Source organism: Nerophis lumbriciformis, linkage group LG18 (genome assembly GCF_033978685.3).
Source record: "Nerophis lumbriciformis linkage group LG18, RoL_Nlum_v2.1, whole genome shotgun sequence".
Lineage (NCBI taxonomy): Eukaryota > Metazoa > Chordata > Actinopteri > Syngnathiformes > Syngnathidae > Nerophis > Nerophis lumbriciformis.
In genome coordinates, this window is record NC_084565.2 from 44,408,093 (window position 1) to 44,427,500 (window position 19,408).

The 19,408-nt window shown below is 41.4% G+C and overlaps 1 protein-coding gene across 1 annotated transcript; it reads right to left on the bottom strand.

Moving 5' to 3' along the window:
- Nucleotides 1-2,588: 2,588 nt before the first annotated feature.
- Nucleotides 2,589-10,592, bottom strand: LOC133618164 (calreticulin-like). The gene is made up of 9 exons (XM_061978638.1): nucleotides 10,398-10,592; nucleotides 9,839-9,940; nucleotides 9,506-9,709; nucleotides 9,261-9,355; nucleotides 8,965-9,174; nucleotides 7,128-7,241; nucleotides 6,907-7,050; nucleotides 6,749-6,841; nucleotides 2,589-2,759 (listed from the first exon to the last, which is right to left on the bottom strand). Exons 1-9 carry the CDS (start codon nucleotides 10,489-10,491, stop codon nucleotides 2,604-2,606), a joined length of 1,212 nt encoding a protein of 403 aa, XP_061834622.1. The 5' UTR covers nucleotides 10,492-10,592; the 3' UTR covers nucleotides 2,589-2,603.
- Nucleotides 10,593-19,408: the final 8,816 nt, after the last annotated feature.

Genomic DNA, 19,408 nt, shown 5'->3' on the forward strand with positions numbered 1-19,408 from the left:
GGCATACTTGCCAACCCTCCCGAATTTTCCGGGAGACTCCCGAAATTCAGCGCCTCTCCCGAAAACCTCCCGGGACAAATATTCTCCCGAAAATCTCCCGATTTTCAGCCGGAGCCTCCTCCAGCTCCATGCGGACCTGAGTGAGGACAGCCTTTTTTTATGACAGGAGGACAACAGGGTGACAAGAACTAAATCATCCAGACTAGAGATAAATTCTATTATGTTTATCTTACCTAAAAATAAATATATTTATTAATTTAAAAAAAAAAAAACTAAATATATTTTTACTATATTTTGCTAAAAACATCAAAATTAATTGTATTTTTATTTGTATTTTTTCTGACTCCTTATTACATCCAGCCATAGAATTATACATTAAAATAAACATATTGGAAATAATTAATTTTAAATGATCATAATAATTCATTTAAAATTACCATATTTTATTATTAAAATAATTGCTTGTTTATCAACAACTTTAGCATTTTATTCATGACATTTTGAAGCTCTCAGAAGCCAAGTTATGGTTAAGATTTATTTATGCAAGTTTGAAGTATCAATTATCTAAACACAGTTTTGTTTGCATATTTTCAGGATGTATATATATATATATACAGGTAAAAGCCAGTAAATTAGAATATTTTGAAAAACTTGATTTATTTCAGTAATTGCATTCAAAAGGTGTAACTTGTACATTATATTTATTCATTGCACACAGACTGATGCATTCAAATGTTTATTTCATTTAATTTTGATGATTTGAAGTGGCAACAAATGAAAATCCAAAATTCCGTGTGTCACAAAATTAGAATATTACTTAAGGCTAATACAAAAAGGGATTTTTAGAAATGTTGGCCAACTGAAAAGTATGAAAATGAAAAATATGAGCATGTACAATACTCAATACTTGGTTGGAGCTCCTTTTGCCTCAATTACTGCGTTAATGCGGCGTGGCATGGAGTCGATGAGTTTCTGGCACTGCTCAGGTGTTATGAGAGCCCAGGTTGCTCTGATAGTGGCCTTCAACTCTTCTGCGTTTTTGGGTCTGGCATTCTGCATCTTCCTTTTCACAATACCCCACAGATTTTCTATGGGGCTAAGGTCAGGGGAGTTGGCGGGCCAATTTAGAACAGAAATACCATGGTCCGTAAACCAGGCACGGGTAGATTTTGAGCTGTGTGCAGGCGCCAAGTCCTGTTGGAACTTGAAATCTCCATCTCCATAGAGCAGGTCAGCAGCAGGAAGCATGAAGTGTTCTAAAACTTGCTGGTAGACGGCTGCGTTGACCCTGGATCTCAGGAAACAGAGTGGACCGACACCAGCAGATGACATGGCACCCCAAACCATCACTGATGGTGGAAACTTTACACTAGACTTCAGGCAACGTGGATCCTGTGCCTCTCCTGTCTTCCTCCAGACTCTGGGACCTCGATTTCCAAAGGAAATGCAAAATTTGCATGGTTGGGTGATGGTTTGGGGTGCCATGTCATCTGCTGGTGTCGGTCCACTCTGTTTCCTGAGATCCAGGGTCAACGCAGCCGTCTACCAGCAGGTTTTAGAGCACTTCATGCTTCCTGCTGCTGACCTGCTCTATGGAGATGGAGATTTCAAGTTCCAACAGGACTTGGCGCCTGCACACAGCGCAAAATCTACCCGTGCCTGGTTTACGAACCATGGTATTTCTGTTCTAAATTGGCCCGCCAACTCCCCTGACCTTAGCCCCATAGAAAATCTGTGGGGTATTGTGAAAAGGAAGATGCAGAATGCCAGACCCAAAAACGCAGAAGAGTTGAAGGCCACTATCAGAGCAACCTGGGCTCTCATAACACCTGAGCAGTGCCAGAAACTCATCGACTCCATGCCACGCCGCATTAACGCAGTAATTGAGGCAAAAGGAGCTCCAACCAAGTATTGAGTATTGTACATGCTCATATTTTTCATTTTCATACTTTTCAGTTGGCCAACATTTCTAAAAATCCCTTTTTTGTATTAGCCTTAAGTAATATTCTAATTTTGTGACACACGGAATTTTGGATTTTCATTTGTTGCCACTTCAAATCATCAAAATTAAATGAAATAAACATTTGAATGCATCAGTCTGTGTGCAATGAATAAATATAATGTACAAGTTACACCTTTTGAATGCAATTACTGAAATAAATCAAGTTTTTCAAAATATTCTAATTTACTGGCTTTTACCTGTATATACATATTGATATATCAGGCTACTTTTTCCATTTTTCCTGCCCATCACTGCACGTACGCTCACATATATGTCTGCACATTGAATGACTTCAACAGTGTCATCTTATCCACAAAAGTTCAAAAACAGTTGGCACTATCAGATTTACTTGTTTATTGACACATCTACTTGTTTATCGGTAACACAAGAGATGCATCACAGTGTACGTATGTATAGTGTGCTTTGCAGGAAGACCGAAAATGAAAGCGAAAGTGAAAGTTTGGTCACACACAGACAATTCAATCACGTCCTCAGAAGCAGACATGTAAGCCCCACCCCCTCCCTTTCATGAAGACCATTTCAATTGGCTCTAACCCCGCCCTCTTCCACACTAAGCCCCGCCTCCTCCACCTCAAGACTACTATAATTCTGTGTTCTTCACATGCTCATTATTAACTCTCTTATCATCTTCCTCCGCATCCTCTTCCTCTTCCTCGTGGTCTTTCTCGGGCTGCTCCTCGTCCACTTGTTCCTGCGCCAGACTCATCTGCTCCTTCCTCATCGTCTTCTCCGGTTCCTGCGGCGAACAAAAAGTCGGTCAACTTGTCAGTCACTCTGTTGGCCTCCGGAAAGTTCTGGAAAAGCTTGTCAGCAAGTAAAAGTCCTAAAGAAGGCCGTGCCGTACCATTTTAAAATGCACCTTTTCGCCCTTCGCTCACAAACTCCTCGTCTGCCAGAGAGTAAGAAGACGGAGCAGGAGGTATGTTGCTATATTTAGCGAGTATCCGCAGCCTTCTAGATCATCTTTTTTTAAAGGGACAAATCATTTGAAGACTCTTAACAGGAAAGCAAAGTGCAGCCACTTGCAGCCCGTAGCTAATTTAGCTTAGCATTCCAATATTAGCATGTTAGCTTTTTTGCTAATTTCGCAGTGGTAAATATTTTCTTACTTGACGAATGATACCTGTTAGTTTGCTGGCTTTAGCTAATTTTGTAGGCATACATCTTAGTCATATTTTGGTACTTAATGCGTGCTAACGTTAGCATGCTAGCATTTTTAACGCATTTTTCAGGTACACACCTCAGAGTAATATACTTTGGTACTTAACACATGTTACAGTTTTAGCACGGTAACATTCATCTAATTTAGCATGTATAGTGTCATATATTTTGCTATATTACTATTGCTAACTGTAAGCATGCTATTGTTAGCATGCTAGCTTTTTTAGCTCATACTTTTTGTTACTTAGAACTATCTGGCCAGCTTGCTAGCTGTTAGCACTAGCTTTACAGTATGTCCACAACATTTCTACCAAAATTGCATTTTCCAATCATTCCTACTCGTTTTGAAGATAAAAACTACCAAAACGGCCCCCCACACCCTTTGAATTGCCAGTTTGTGGCCCTCAGTGGAAAAGGTTTGGGCACCCCTGTTCTAGATCATCTTTTTTTAAAGAAAAATAATAATTTGAAGGCTCTAAAAGGAAAGCAAAGTGTAGCCATTTGCAGCCCGTAGCTAATTTAGCTTAGCATTCCAATATTAGCATGTTAGCTTTTTTGCTAATTTTGCAGTGGTAAATATTTCCTTACATGACGAATGATACCTGTTAGTTTGCTGGCTTTAGCTAATTTTGTAGGCATACACCTTAGTCATATTTTGGTACTTAATGCATGCTAACGTTAGCATGCTAGCATTTTTAACGCATTTTTCAGGTACACACCTCAGAGTAATATACTTTGGTACTTAACACATGTTACAGTTATAGCACGGTAACATTCATCTAATTTAGCATGTATAGTGTCATATATTTTGCTATATCACTATTGCTAACTGTAAGCATGCTATTGTTAGCATGCTAGCTTTTTTTAGCTCATTTTGCCCATACTTTTTGTTACTTAGGGCTATCTGGCCAGCTTGCTAGCTGTTAGCACTAGCTTTACAGTATATACACAACATTTCTACCAAAATTGCATTTTCCAATCATTCCTACTCGTTTTGAAGATAAAAAGTACCAAAACGGCCCCCTGACACACTTTGATTTGCCAGTTTGTGGCCCTCAGTGGAAAAGGTTTGGGCACCCCTGTTCTAGATCATCTTTTTTTAAAGAAAAAAAATAATTTGAAGACTCTAAAAGGAAAGCAAAGTGCAGCCATTTGCAGCCCGTAGCTAATTTAGCTTAGCATTCCAATATTAGAATGCTATCTTTATTGCTAATTTTGCAGGTATACACCTCAGTGGTAAATATTTTCTTACTTGACGAATGATACCTGTTAGTTTGCTGACTTTAGCTAATTTTGTAGGCATACACCTTAGTCATATTTTGGTACTTAATGCATGCTAACGTTAGCATGCTAGCATTTTTAACGCATTTTTCAGGTACACACCTCAGAGTAATATACTTTGGTACTTAACACGTTACAGTTTTAGCACGGTAACATTCATCTAATTTAGCATGTATAGTGTCATATATTTTGCTATATCACTATTGCTAACTGTAAGCATGCTATTGTTAGCATGCTAGCTTTTTTAGCTCATTTTGCTCATACTTTTTGTTACATAGAGCTATCTGGCCAGCTGGCTAGCTGTTAGCACTAGCTTTACAGTATGTACACAACATTTCTACCAAAATTGCATTTTCTAATCATTCCTACTCGTTTTGAAGATAAAAAGTACCAAAACGGCCCCCCACACCCTTTGAATTGCCAGTTTGTGGCCCTCAGTGGAAAAGGTTTGGGCACCCCTGTTCTAGATCATCTTTTTTTAAAGAAAAAAAATAATTTGAAGACTCTAAAAGGAAAGCAATGTGCAGCCATTTGCAGCCCGTAGCTAATTTAGCTTAGCATTCCAATATTAGCATGCTAGCTTTTTTGCTAATTTTGCAGTGGTAAATATTTCCTTACTTGACGAATGATACCTGTTAGTTTGCTGGCTTTAGCTAATCTTGTAGGCATACATCTTAGTCATATTTTGGTACTTAATGCATGCTAACATTAGCATGCTAGCATTTTTAACGCATTTTTCAGGTACACACCTCAGAGTAATATACTTTGGTACTTAACACATGTTACAGTTTTAGCACGGTAACATTCATCTAATTTAGCATGTATAGTGTCATATATTTTGCTATATCACTATTGCTAACTGTAAGCATGCTATCGTTAGCATGCTAGCTTTTTTTTAGCTCATTTTGCTCATACTTTTTGTTACTTAGGGCTATCTGGCCAGCTTGCTAGCTGTTAACACTAGCTTTACAGTATGTACACAAACATTTCTACAAAAATTGCATTTTCCAATCATTCCTACTCGTTTTGAAGATAAAAAGTACCAAAACGGCCACCACACCCTTTGATTTGCCAGTTTGTGGCCCTCAGTGGAAAAGGTTTGGGCACCCCTGTTCTAGATCATCTTTATTTAAAGAAAAAAAATAATTTGAAGACTCTAAAAGGAAAGCAAAGTGCAGCCATTCGCAGCCCGTAGCTAATTTAGCTTAGCATTCCAATATTAGAATGCTATCTTTTTTGCTAATTTTGCAGATATACACCTCAGCGTTAAATATTTTCTTACTTGACAAATGAAACCTGTTAGTTTGCTAGCTTTTTATTTATTTTTAGCCAATTTTGTAGTCATATTTTGGTACGTAATGCATGCTAACGTTAGCATGCTAGCATTTGAAACACATTTTTCAGGTACACACCTCAGAGTCATATATTTTGGTACTTAACACAAGTTACAGTCATCATATTAGCACGGTAACATTAGCATGCTAGCTTTTGATCGGATTTAGCATGTATAGTGTCATATATTTTGGTACATCCCTATTGCTAACTGTACGCATGCTATTGTTAGCATGCTAGCTTTTATAGCTCATTTTGCTCTTACTTTTTGTTACTTCTGGCCAGCTTGCTAGCTGTTAGCACTTTGGCTTTACAGCCTTTACACAAAATGTCTACCAAAATTGCATTTTCCAATTATTTCCAACCAATCTATGTATTCTACTCGTTTTGAAGATAAAAAGTACCAAAACGGCCGCCGCACCCTTTGATTTGCCAGTTTGTGGCCCTCAGCGGAAAAAGTTTGGGCACCCCTGTTCTGGATAATCTTTCTTAAAGAAAAATAATAATCTGAAGACTCTAAAAGGAAAGAAAAGTGCAGCCATTTGCAATTTAGCTTAGCATTTTTTTGCAAATTTTGCAGGTATAAACCTCAGTGTTAAATATTTTGTTACTTGACGAATGACACTTGTTAGTTTGCTAGCTTTGTATTTTTTTGTAGCTAATTTTGTAGGCATACACCTATTTTGGTACTTAATGCATGCTAACCTTAGCATGCTAGCATTTGAAAGACATTTTCCAAGTACACACCTCAGAGTTATATATTTTGGTACTTAACACGTTACAGTTAGCATGTTAGTACGGTAACATTAGCATGCTAGCTTTTGATGTAATTTAGCATGTATAGTGTCATATATTTTGGTATGTATTCAATTAATGTTGCTAACTAATAGACAAACAAACCCCAATGATTACATAACCTCCTGACATAGGTAATAATTGTCATATTGTTACCGTGGTTACCCCCCAGGTCTGCTCCCCAAACTTTTCGGCTTCTGCGATGTCGTCGGTGATGAGGAAGTTGTCAAAGATGGTTCCAGATCTCATCTGCAGGGTGACACGTTAGAGGTGTTTTACCGCTTGATCTTTAAATCGACGGCGTTCTCGCTTACCTGCCACAGGTCCAGGGCCAGAACGGCTATGTTGTCAAACTTGTAAATGGTGGGGTCGTGGACGTACTCCGGGTTGTCGATCTCAGGGTGTTTCCACTCTCCTTTGTAGTCAGGGTTGTCGATCTGCTTGGGCTTCCAGTCGCCCTGCATCGGGGAAACAGCGGAATCTTACGACCTGGCGGCGTGAGTCTGTCCCGCATCCTCAGTCCTGTAAAACACACCTTATAATCCGGGTTGGTCATCCTGCGAGGCTCCCATTCGCCATCCATGCCGTCATCCCAATCGCTTGGCTTCCTGGCTGTTGGATCAGGGATGGCCTCAGGCTGGTCCCAGTCCTGGAGAAAAATTGCATGGATGGGGTCAACGGTGCCAGCCAACAAGTGGTACACAGCAGCTGCTGTTTATTTGGTTGTCACCCGAGTCGCCTGAGGATGACCTTCAGAAGCACTGGACTCGCTATTGGGAGGCTTTGAAGTTCACCAGAGGAGTTACAAAGTTTACGATGATACCGCTCTGTCATCAGCGCCGGGCACCGTAGCCAGAGGTGTTCGGCAGATTTTTGTTCCTCACCCGCACAGAATCGTCTTCACACTTTCCCGTCAGATGAAGCCACCTTCGGAGAGCAGGGTGGTGACCGGATCAGAAACGGATGAGGTCTTTCTTCGACAACAAGGACTCCTCTTGAGGGTTGGGTTTGCTGTTGCTACAGTCCATACATGGTGTCGAAGCGTGCAGACAAGAAAGCTGGACTTGTCCCTAAACGACAACCTAGACGTCCGGAGAGCTCCAAAGTCTTAAAAATGTTGTCCAAAACTCAAGCCCTGACCGTCCAAAACTCAAGCCCAGACCGTCAACCCCTGCAGTACCATCGTCTCTTTTCACATCATGCAGCCAAACTACGTTACTCCAATCTCAAAACCTTGAACTTTTCGAGAATTCCCTGGTAGTAGGACATCAACTCACCCCCTCAAATCCCAGTCATACCTAAGACTACGTCACCACCAGAGAGGAAGTACAGCAGCAATAAACATTAACGGCCTTACGGGTAGCAAAAGCGGTTGGACTGGTTTGAGCAAGACACCTTCTTGTTCTGTGAGTTTTCCCAGGGCATCTTTGAGTTTGCATAAATCTGGTCAACCTTTTCTGACCATTTGCTACAGAAAGCAAATCTTGGCGCAACTTTTGAGAACAGGAACGTCAAGGGAAGAAGACAAAAGGGGCCTATTTCAACACTCACTCTGGAATGTGACACAGGAGCATTGCGAGATGCTGGTATTTTTGTCACACGTGGGCAACCCTCTGTCCCGCCTTCACTGGAAACACCAGGAGCCAGGTTGACTTTCACTATCAAACGGTGTTGAACCAGATTGCTCACTTTTTGTCCCGCCTTCACTGGAAACACCAGGAGCCAGGTTGACTTTCACTATCAAACGGTGTTGAACCAGACTGCTTACTTTTTCCCCACTGAAAGTCCTCACCTGTGGTCCTCATCCAATCCCGGATTAGCAGAAACGGGCCACTAGTTTTAAGAGGTGTTCACACATTACCGGTTTAGATGGCGTTTCAGCAATTCGCCGTGCAGCACTAACGACCATGTTAACACGGAACACAAAACCTGGTCATCCATCACTCATCTGCCATTAGCCTTGAGAACCGCGGGGCCCTGTCCAAAAAATACCATATGTAACAATTTTCGTGGTGGTGTCGGTGGTTTGAAACACAACAGCACCGCAAGATCTGTGATAAGACTGTGTTAACACCACCAACCTTCAAGACATGAAAACGGTAACCACAAGGTGGTGGCGGAGTGACACACCCAAGCATTACAACCTCATCAAGGAGCTACAGGAAGGCACTGCATGAGTTTGGAGAACCACACCGCCTTTTGGGGAAATCTGTGGTACTACCGCGCCAATCTGCGTGGGTGCCATGATTCAAACGTGTTGAGAAAGGCTTTCCGGCATTGTTGGGACATCTCTGGCCATCCACCCCTTTAGTCTCGATAGTACGAAACCTTCTGAGGAAGTCCTAACGGACAGATCAGTTGTGATCAGGTACCTCAGGCTTGGTGTCGGTGAGGTCATCGATGGTGGCCTGGTCTACCCAGTCGCTGGGCTTCTTAGCCAGGGGGTCTTTGATTTTCTCGGGGAGCAGTATGTCCCAGTCGTCCTCCAGCGAGCCCGACGCCACCTGCGTGTTGTCGATCTTCACCTCGTACGTCTGGTCGGGATTGATGATCAGCGTATACAAATGGGTCAGCTCGTCTACCTGGTGGAGGGAGGGAACTGTTCAGTGGGTGAGAGATGTTTAAAAAAATGTTGGTTCAACACCGAGGGGAGGGTGTCAAAGACAACCTTGCATTTGATGTCTTTCTTTATGAGGTAGCCCTGTCCTTTGTAGTTGAAGATAACGTGAACTTTCTGTGTGCTGCGGCCGCAGATGTCAGGACCTGAACGTGGGACATGAGTTTGTTAGATCCTCACTACAAAGCCAGACAATACCAATTGTCTGCACTCTGCTACGTCTTTTAGACTTTAGAATATAAGCTGTCTCCTGGAAATGCCTGGTGAACACAAGCAGTCTCCGTGGAAACACTCACCGAACATGATGTAAAAGGGTGACTCTGCATCCATGGCGCTCTGGTCGAGGTCGCTGGGGAAGATCTTGATGTATCCGCCGCCGCAGTCAATGTTCTGTTCGTGCTTGACGGTGAACTGGATCACCAGCGGCCTGCCCTCGTTGCTGAAGGGCTGGAAGCGGGCCGAGACGAAATAGAAGTGGGCATCCTGGCTGGTCTGGAGACCTTTGTTGGCACAGACAAAACATCAGTAGCAAGAAGCCATGTAGCTCTACCAGAATCTCCTGGAGTCATCAGAATATCCAACATTTAATCAGTTCTTGTAGATCTATGCTTCAGTTTTCCATCTCTCACCTTTATCCAACTCAGCATCTCCATAGAACTTTCCAGCAGTCAGCTTCCACTGGCCGTAGTCTGACTTGTGCTTGGACTGGATCCACCTGCTCTTCCATCCGTCTGAAAGACAGCAAATAGATCAACTAGTACGCCGACCACGCAACAAGAAAAAAAATGAGCAAAACCCATTTTTAATCGTGCAATCTATGCAAAACACAAACATCCACCGGAGAGAACTCTGGTTCTCAGGAGGACTTTTGACAAGTGCCATCCAAAGATAGGACACAAGGCACCCTTTTATGTTCATGCAATTGCTTTTTTCAGCCAAATGTGGATTTGAGACACAATTGTTTGGAGGACAGCCAGCAAGTGGATGAACAGGCTGGTGCTGTCAAAGGCGGAAACAATGCAAGTCAAATGGAATTTACCTCACGCACCACTAAACTTCAAGACGACTTTGAGCTAACTTCAACCAGACAAAGACACAAATGAGCAAAACATGCATAGACTCTATGAGCACATTTAAACCAGCGAGTAGAAATGTCACCTCAGCTGTTTTAGACGTGACATACTTCACCTCCATCCAAAAACTGTTCCTTGAAAAAGATAGTGGCGTGAGCACTAAACGCCAGACAGTTGAGAAGTGCAAAGAAGACTGCCGGCAGCTTCATAGTGTTGCCTGGAGTCTGGTGTGGATGAGCCGGGCTGAAGATGTAGAACTCGAGGTCCTTTGACTCGATGAAGCCTCAAAAACTCAGCCTGGCACAAATGGCCGACGCTCATTGGACAAGCTCTTAGCCTATGAAATGACAACACAAGGGTGTGCTTTTTAGGACACGGTCGACTTAGATGTGTATGGGCGGGGCGACGGGTTTATGACGGAAGTTAAAAGTGGGAAATACAATATAGCCAAGGACCTGTATTGCTGACATTTCTCAAAATCCTGGAATATTTTTGTGCGTTTGCCATTCACTTCTTGATCATGATTATAGACAGAATAAAACACAGGACAAAGATTTGAGGCAAATAGAAGCATTTAAGTCCCATCTTAAAACTCATTTGTATACTCTAGCCTTTAAATAGCCCCCCTGTTAGACCAGTTGATCTACCGTTTCTTTTCTTTTCTCCTCTGCTCCCCTATTCCTTGTGGAGGGGGGGGGGGGGGGGGGGGGGCACAGGTCCGGTGGCCATGGATGAAGTGCTGGCTGTCCAGAGTCGGGACCCGGGGTGCACCGCTCGCCTGTGCATCGGCTGGGAACATCTCTGCGCTGCTGACCCGTCTCCGCTCGGGATGGTGTCCTGCTGGCCCCACTATGGACTGGACTCTTACTATTATGTTGGATCCACTATGGACTGGACTCTCACAATATTATGTCAGACCCACTCCACATCCATTGCTTTCGGTCTCCCCTAGAGGGGGGGGGGGGTTACCCACATATGCGGTCCTCTCCAAGGTTTCTCATAGTCATTCACATTGACGTCCCACTGGGGTGAGTTTTTCCTTGCCCTTATGTGGGCTTTGTACCGAGGATGTGGTTGTGGCTTGTGCAGCCCTTTGAGACACTTGTGATTTAGGGCTATATAAATAAACATTGATTGATTGATTGATTGAAATAAAGTACAAAGCCCAAAAGCAGTGAAGTTGTCACGTTGTCCATCCATCCATCCATTTTCTACCGCTTATTCCCTTTGGGGTGGCGGGGGGCGCTGGAGCCTATCTCAGCTACAATCGGGCGGAAGGCGGGGTACACCCTAATGGTAAATAAAAAGAGAATACAACAAATCCTTTTCAACTTATATTCAATTGAATAGACTGCAAAGACAAGATATTTCATGTTCACACTGAGAAACTGAGGTTTTTTTTGCAAATATTCATCAACTTAGAATTTAATGTCAGCAACACATTGCAAAAAAGGCATTTTTACCAGTGTGTTACATGGCCTTTCCTTTTAACAACACTCAGTAAAGGTTTGGTAACTGAGGTTCCTTTCAGCATTAATGGTGCCTTCACAGATGTGTAAGTTACCCATGTCTTGGCCACTAATACACCCCCATACCATCACACATGCTGCCTTTTACACTTTCACCCTAGAACAGTCCGGATGGTTCTTTTCCTTTTTGGTCCGGAGGACACCACGTCCACAGTGTTATGTTTGGACTAAAGGGGAGGTGACGGCTCAGACCCCAGGGGGCAGTATATACAATTATTTATTATATATATAGTCAATATACCGTATTTTCCGCACCATAAGGCGCCCTGGGTTATAAGCCGCGCCTTCAATGAACGGCATATTTCAAAACTTTGTCCACCTATAAGCCGCCCCGTGTTATAAGCCGCATCTAACTGCGCTAAAGGGAATGTCAAAAAAACAGTCAGATAGGTCAGTCAAACTTTAATAATATATTAAAAACCAGCGTTCTAACAACTCTGTTCACTCCCAAAATGTACGGTAATGTGCAAATGTGCAATCACAAACATAGTAAAATTCAAAATAGTGCAGAGCAATAACATCAATAACTTAATGTTGCTCGAACGTTAATGTCACAACACACAAAATAAACATAACGCTCACTTTCTGAAGTTATTCTTCATTCATAAATCCCTCGAATTCTTCTCCTTCGGTGTCCGAAATAAAAAGTTGGGCGAATACGGGATCCAAAATGGCCGGCTCCGTCTCGTCGAAGTCATCGGAGTCAGTGTCGCTGTTGTTGTCCAGCAGTTCTGTGAATCCTGCCTTCCGGAAAGCTCGGACCACAGTTGTGACCGAAATATCCGCCCAGGCATTTACGACCCACTGGCAGATGTTGGCGTATGTCGTCCGGCGCTGTCTCCCTGTCTTAGTGAAGGTGTGTTCGCCTTCGGTCATCCATTGTTCCCACGCCGTTCGCAGTCGTGCTTTAAATGCCCTGTTGACACCAATATCGAGCGGTTGGAGTTATTTGGTTAATCCACCCGGAATGACGGCGAGAGTTGTATTTGTGTGCTTCACTTGTTTTTTGACACCATCTGTGATGTGGGCGCGCATGGAGTCGTATATCAACATGGAACACACAAAGGAAATGAAACGTAATACCCGCGCGCTACTTCTTCTACGGGGGCGGGTGGTTGCTTACCGTAGAAGAAGAAGCGCTTCCTCTTCTACGGGGGCGGGTGCTTACCTTGGCAGTTGCTTACCATAGAAGAAGAAGCGCTTCCTCTTCTACGGGGAAAAAAGATGGCGGCTGTTTACCGTAGTTGCGAGACCGAAACTTTATGAAAATAAATATTTATATTAATCCATATATAAGGCGCACCGGGTTATAAGCCGCACTGTCAGCTTTTGTGAAAATTTGTGTTTTTTAGGTGCGGCTTATAGTGCGGAAAATACGGTATATATATATATATATATATATATATATAAATAATAATAAACAATACTACTGAACTAAGGAAATGGAGTGTGAACTAGAATACAAGAGTGTGTGGTGTAAGACTATGTGTGTAGTTAGCTGAAGTGTGTTACCAAGTGTTGACGAGAGCAAACGAGGCAGTCCATGGGGCAGGCAGATGATCTGGGGCGAGAGAGAGGCGTCAGAATCCAGGGGCGAGCAAGAGGTCGAGGAACGAAGGAGGCAGTCAGAGTCCAGAGGGAGATCCAGGGAAAAGTGAGATGCACAGCTCACTTTCCAGGCGACGAAGGGTACTGTGGGGACACGGGAAAAGACAAGGGACAAATCAAGGCACGGAGAGGAAACACGATTAGAGCATAAAGCTTGTTGCTTACGGTACACCATGAGAAAACTAAGTTCCCGCGCCGATCCTTGGGTCCCTGGTCCTTTATTGAGCTTGCCCTCATCAGACCCAGGTGTGTAGATTGTCTGATTGTCTGCAGGCTTGTAGCTGCGTGGGCGTGCTGCTCTCAGCGCGAGCAGGGGCGTGTCCAAACGCGCTGTCAGCGGAGCCTCCAAGTGTTCCCGCAGAGAAGGGAGACGCAGACTGCGCGTGCGCCGTAACACACAGTTTCCAAAAACAATTTGAAATGTGGACTCGTCAGACCACAGAACACTTTTCCAGTTTGCTTCAGTCCATCTTAGATGAATTCGGCGGCGTTTCTGGGTGTTGTTGATAAATGGCTTTGGCTTTGCATAGTAGAGTTTTAACTTGCACTTACAGATGTAGCGACCAACTGTAGTTACTGACAGTGGTTTTCTGAAGTGTTCCTGAGCCCATGTGGTGATATCCTTTACACACTGATGTCACTTTTTCATGTAGTACCGCCTGAGGGATCCAAGGTGCGTAATATCATGGCTTACGTGCAGTGATTTCTCCAGATTGTCAGAACCTTTTGATGATATTACGGAGCGTAGATGGTGAAATCCCTAAATTCCTTGTTGAGAAATGTTGTTCTTAAACAATTTGCTCAGGCATTTGTTGACAAAGTGGTGACCCTCGCCCCGTCCTTGTTTGTGAATGACTGAGCATTTCATGGAAGCTGCTTTTATACCCAATCATGGCACCCACCTGTTCCCAATTAGCCTGTTCACCTGTGGGATGTTCCAAACTATAAGCGCTCACTTCATCACAGCAGACTGGTAGATGAGAAGACACGCCCCCTTGCGCAGGTACTGACACAAGCAGTGGAGGAATGGAAGATAAAAATATCCCAGTCACACGTGATGATGCCAAAAATCTAATAATTGCAGTGAATGAGGCAGGACTGGGACCACAGATAGGTGCTTTGCACATGGAGTAAGTTTAGCATCACAGAAGGGAATCTCAGTCAATAGGATGGAGCGCCTCCTTGGGGGGATAAGGAATGAGGTTTCCTACTTCCACCCAAGCACAACAGCTGCTCATGTGCTTAAGACAAAGCAAGAAATGCTAAAGCTGCCTACTCATAAACTCATACATGATGTCCCAACGAGGTGGAACTCCACTTATGATATGTTGGCGCAGCAGGCAGCTATATACTCTGCATTGACCCACAACACCCTGAAGACAAATGTCACCCTGTCTGATGATGATGTGAGAGTGGCAGATGAGGTCCTCCAGGTGCTTAAACCCCTCAAAAGTGTTCCATCTCTACTGAGCACTGAAACTTCACCATCTGTGTCAATGATCCTGCCACAGAAAACAAGTATTCTACAATCCATGGCTCCAAGTGTGGAAGACAGCAGCATCACTCCAGATGTCAGGCTTTATTTCACTACCTATGTTTCAAGGAAGATGATGTGCCTTCTTATGTTGCACTTTAACTTGTTTTTTTATTAATGGTCATTGGCCCGAGTTTAAAGAAAGAAGAAGTGCCTTTTTATGTTGCATTGTTTTTCATTAATTATGTTAAAATGAAGATAAAAATGCATGTCAAGTTGATCAACAGATTGTATTATTCTCCAGTGAAATAACAGTACTGAAATGAAGGCTAAAAGGGCATTAATTGTCACGGCCAGGGTGCATTGGAATGCGCCCTCATCATTGCGCTCTGCGCTTCACACCGCGGGACACGGCCACGACTGTGGCGCACATCCAGGGACGCGCCGCGCGCGTCTCCGCCCTGCAGCTGCCACCAGCTGCAATCACTTGCCGGCAATCATCACACCTGCCTGGAATGAAGGAGCTGCCTACATAAGCCTGGACATCTTGGCATGCCGGGGCCGGAATATAATCATCTGTTGGCGTATAGTAAGCTATCATCCTGCTTGATGCAACACTGTAGTGATGGGTTGATGAGGCGTCATGAAGCGTTTCGACACATTGCAAAACTGTATTGATACTGTGTCGATACTGTGTCACTAAATACTGACATCTGCTGGACATTAAAAATCCCTACAGGCAACCTATGGACCGACTCAACTGACACTGATTTGATGCCCTAGTACAGGGGTCACCAACCTTTTTGAAACCAAAAACTACTTCTTGGGTACTGATTAATGCCAAGGGCTACCAGTTTGATACACACTTAAATAAATAAATATATTGTCATTTGTAAGTTACACGTAAGTGTGATTTAAACAAGAATAGCTAAATAAATAAATTTATATATATATATAAAAAAATGGGTATTTCTGTCTGTCATTCCGTCGTACATTTTTTTTCCTTTTACGGAAGGTTTTTTGTAGAGAATAAATGATGAAAAAAACACTTAATTGAACGGTTTAAAAGAGGAGAAAACACGAAAAAAATGTAAATAACATTTTGAAACATAGTTTATCTTCAATTTCGACTTTTTAAAATTCAAAATTCAACCGACAAAAAGAAGAGAAAAACTAGCTAATTTGAATCTTTTTGAAAAAATTAAAAAAAGAATTTATGGAACATCATTAGTCATTTTTCCTGATTAAGATACATTTTAGAATTTTGCTGACATGTTTTAAATTGGTTAAAATCCAATCTGCACTTTGTTACAATATATAACAAATTGGACCAAGCTATATTTCTAACAAAGACAAATCAGTATTTCTTCTAGATTTTCCAGAACAAAAATTTCAAAAGAAATTCAAAATACTTTGAAATAAGATTTAAATTTGATTCTACAGATTTTCTAGATTTGGCAGAATATTTTTTTTAAATTTTAATCATAGTACGTTTGAAGAAATATTTCACAAATATTCTTCGTCGAAAAAACAGAAGCTAAAATATTTATTCTTTACAATAAAAAATAAAAAAATTACTTGAACATTGATTTAAATTGTCAGGAAAGAAGAGGAAGAAATTTAAAAGGTAAAAAGGTATTTGTTTAAAAATCCTAAAATCATTTTTAAGGTTGTATTTTTTCTCTAAAATTGTATTTCTAAAAGTAATAAGAAGCAAAGTAAAAAATAAATGAATTTATTTAAACAAGTGAAGACCCATCCATCCATCCATTTTCTACCGCTTATTCCAAGTGAAGACCAAGTCTTTAAAATATTTTCTTGGATTTTCAAATTCTATTTGAGTTTTGTCTCTTTTAGAATTAAAAATGTCGAGCAAAGCGAGACCAGCTTGCTAGTAAATAAATACAATTTAAAAAATAGAGGCAGCTCACTGGTAAGTGCTGCTCTTTGAGCTATTTTTAGAACAGGCAAGCGGGCAACTCATCTGGTCCTTACGGGCTACCTGGTGCCCGCGGGCACCGCGTTGGTGACCCCTGCCCTAGTATATACAATAATATAAACCAAGTCATCGTATTTCATTTAGGATTATTTCATATCTTCATTTAAATAAAAATATATTTGTATCTTTTTTAGATACAGTCAATAAATAATGTGAACATGTATCATAACATGGAAATCTAAGAGAACGTGTTGTGGATGATTGTGGACTGGGAATTTTTAAATATTTTTTTACACATTTTTATTAAAAAATAAATAAATAAAAGTTTTTCCGACGTATTTTAGACGATTTCTCTTCTTAGTTATTATTTCTCCGGCTGTAGAAAAGCCCCGCTCACAGGGCACAGAGGAGGCGTCAGTGCGACACAGTTGGCGTATCGGTCACGTGACCAAAACAGCTCATGATCGGTCACGTGACTTTCTAAAAGCGGTACGCGCACCGACACAGGGTTTTGCTCTATGAGCTCGACGCATGCGCCGATGCATCGGTGTTGCCGGTGGACCCATCACTACAACACTGTTCTCTCTGTCTGTTTTCCCTTCCGTGTTTCATTGTTATATCATCCTACTGCAGACCTCCGTTCCCGTGTTTTGACGTTGCTGTGTGTCTCGTCATTTCTCGTCGTCGTTCCCCTGCTTCTCGGACTGCTCCTTGGATCTCGACCTCCCGCTTGGACACGGATTCCCCTCTTCCCCTGGACTTCCTCATCTCTCGTTCAACACTTGGTAACGCACACCTCAGTTAAATACTACACATAGTCGTACACCATACACACTCTTGGATTTTGCCACACTCCATTTCCTTAGTTCATATATTTAGTGTTTATTATATATATTACTATATATAATAAATCATTGAACATTACTGCCATCTAGTGTCTGTTGCCGTCACCTCCCCTGCAAACCATAACATTAATGGGAGCTTTAAAAAAAAAAGAAGAAAAAAAGAAGTAACTAAATAGTTGCTTTTCACAGTAACGCATTACTTTTTGGTGTAAGTAACTGAGTTAGTAACTGAGTTACTTTTGAAATAAAGTAACTAGTAACTGTAACTAGTTACTGGTTTTCAGTAACTAACCCAACACTGCCCGGAGGCCATTTGCGGCCCACAGCTAATGTTTTGAAGGCCCACGGCACATTCTAAAAATACTATTAAAATAAACAAAAACATAACAAAAGTGAAATAAAAAAGCTTAAAGGTTAAATGTAATTTAGAAAATATAAAGTCATCTAAAATAATTTGTGTAAAAGAGGGTGCAGATAAATATAAAAATATTATTCTTCCATCTGCTCCTTTCTGATCATGGACATGTATAAGAAACAATGAAAGTGTCAACTGTACGTGGCTTGTATATATGCATTTTCATGAAAGGAATAAAATGAAATGATGATGATGATTAGTAAACATAACAATGTTTCTCTTGTACAGGAGTATGTAGAAGAAAAAGCAGAAAGTAAAGAACATCAAATCCAGAAACTTGAGGAGGAGGTGACATCTTTGACATACGACGTGGAAAAGGTTTGAGTTGATGAATTATTTTTCCATGTGAAGAAGAATGTGTGTATTAAGTGAACATGCTGGAGAAATACAACAATGTAATTAGGCTGTTTTAATTGGCGCACTTCCATGCTTATCCTTTAGCGTGCATTAGTATGTTCACTCTGGGACGTATAGCAAAATGCAGTGCACTGTCAGATGTTGCATTTAAAGGGCCACTGCACTTTTTTATGGAATTTTGTCTATCGTTCAGTCATTTTGTTAATGCATTCTAAATATTGAGTAAATGTAAATAAAAGTCTGCTTACAGCGGAGCCAATAGGAGCTCCACTATTCCGCCCATAAAATCCGATAAATAACCATTCAAAAAGCGCCAACAATTCTCCATATACATTTCGTGACTTGAATATTACCGGTAACCAAGTATTAGTGATATTATTATTAAATTCGCTATTAATTAAAGGAGCCGTATTATTACATACGGCAATGTGACGACGGCGCGCAGTCATGTCCTTAAAACAAATAATACAGGTATTTTTCAGAAGCAGTATATTACCGTTTTTAATTCATTAATATTAGTATTCGTACTAATTAGTACCATACTTGCCAACCTTGAGACCTCCGATTTCGGGAGGTGGGGGGGTTGGGGGCGTGGTTAAGAGGGAAGGAGTATATTGACAGCATTAAAAAGCATAAAGCATAAAGTCAAGCATTCCATACACACACATACATATTTTTATATATATATATATATATATATATCCATCCATTTTCTACCGCTTATTCCCTTTTGGGGTCGCGGGGGGCGCTGTCGGGCGTATATATATATATCTACATCCTGAAAATATGCAAACAAAACTGTGTTTAGATAATTGATACTTCAAACCTGCATAAATAAATATTAAGGAATATAACATAACTTGGCTTCTGAGAGTTTCAAAATGTAATGAATAAAATGCTAAAGTTGTTGATAAACAAGCAATTATTTTAATAATTAAATATGGTCATTTTAAATGAAT

Coding starts and splice junctions, on each gene's coding strand:
- LOC133618164 (XM_061978638.1), bottom strand. CDS start 10,491: ATGAAGCTGCCGGCAGTCTTCTTTGCACTTCTCAACTGTCTGGCGTTT. Junction 9,941..10,397: donor GGAACAGTTTTTGGATGGAG/GTGAAGTATGTC, acceptor GCTGTCTTTCAG/ACGGATGGAAGAGCAGGTGG. Junction 9,710..9,838: donor AGATGCTGAGTTGGATAAAG/GTGAGAGATGGA, acceptor GTGCCAACAAAG/GTCTCCAGACCAGCCAGGAT.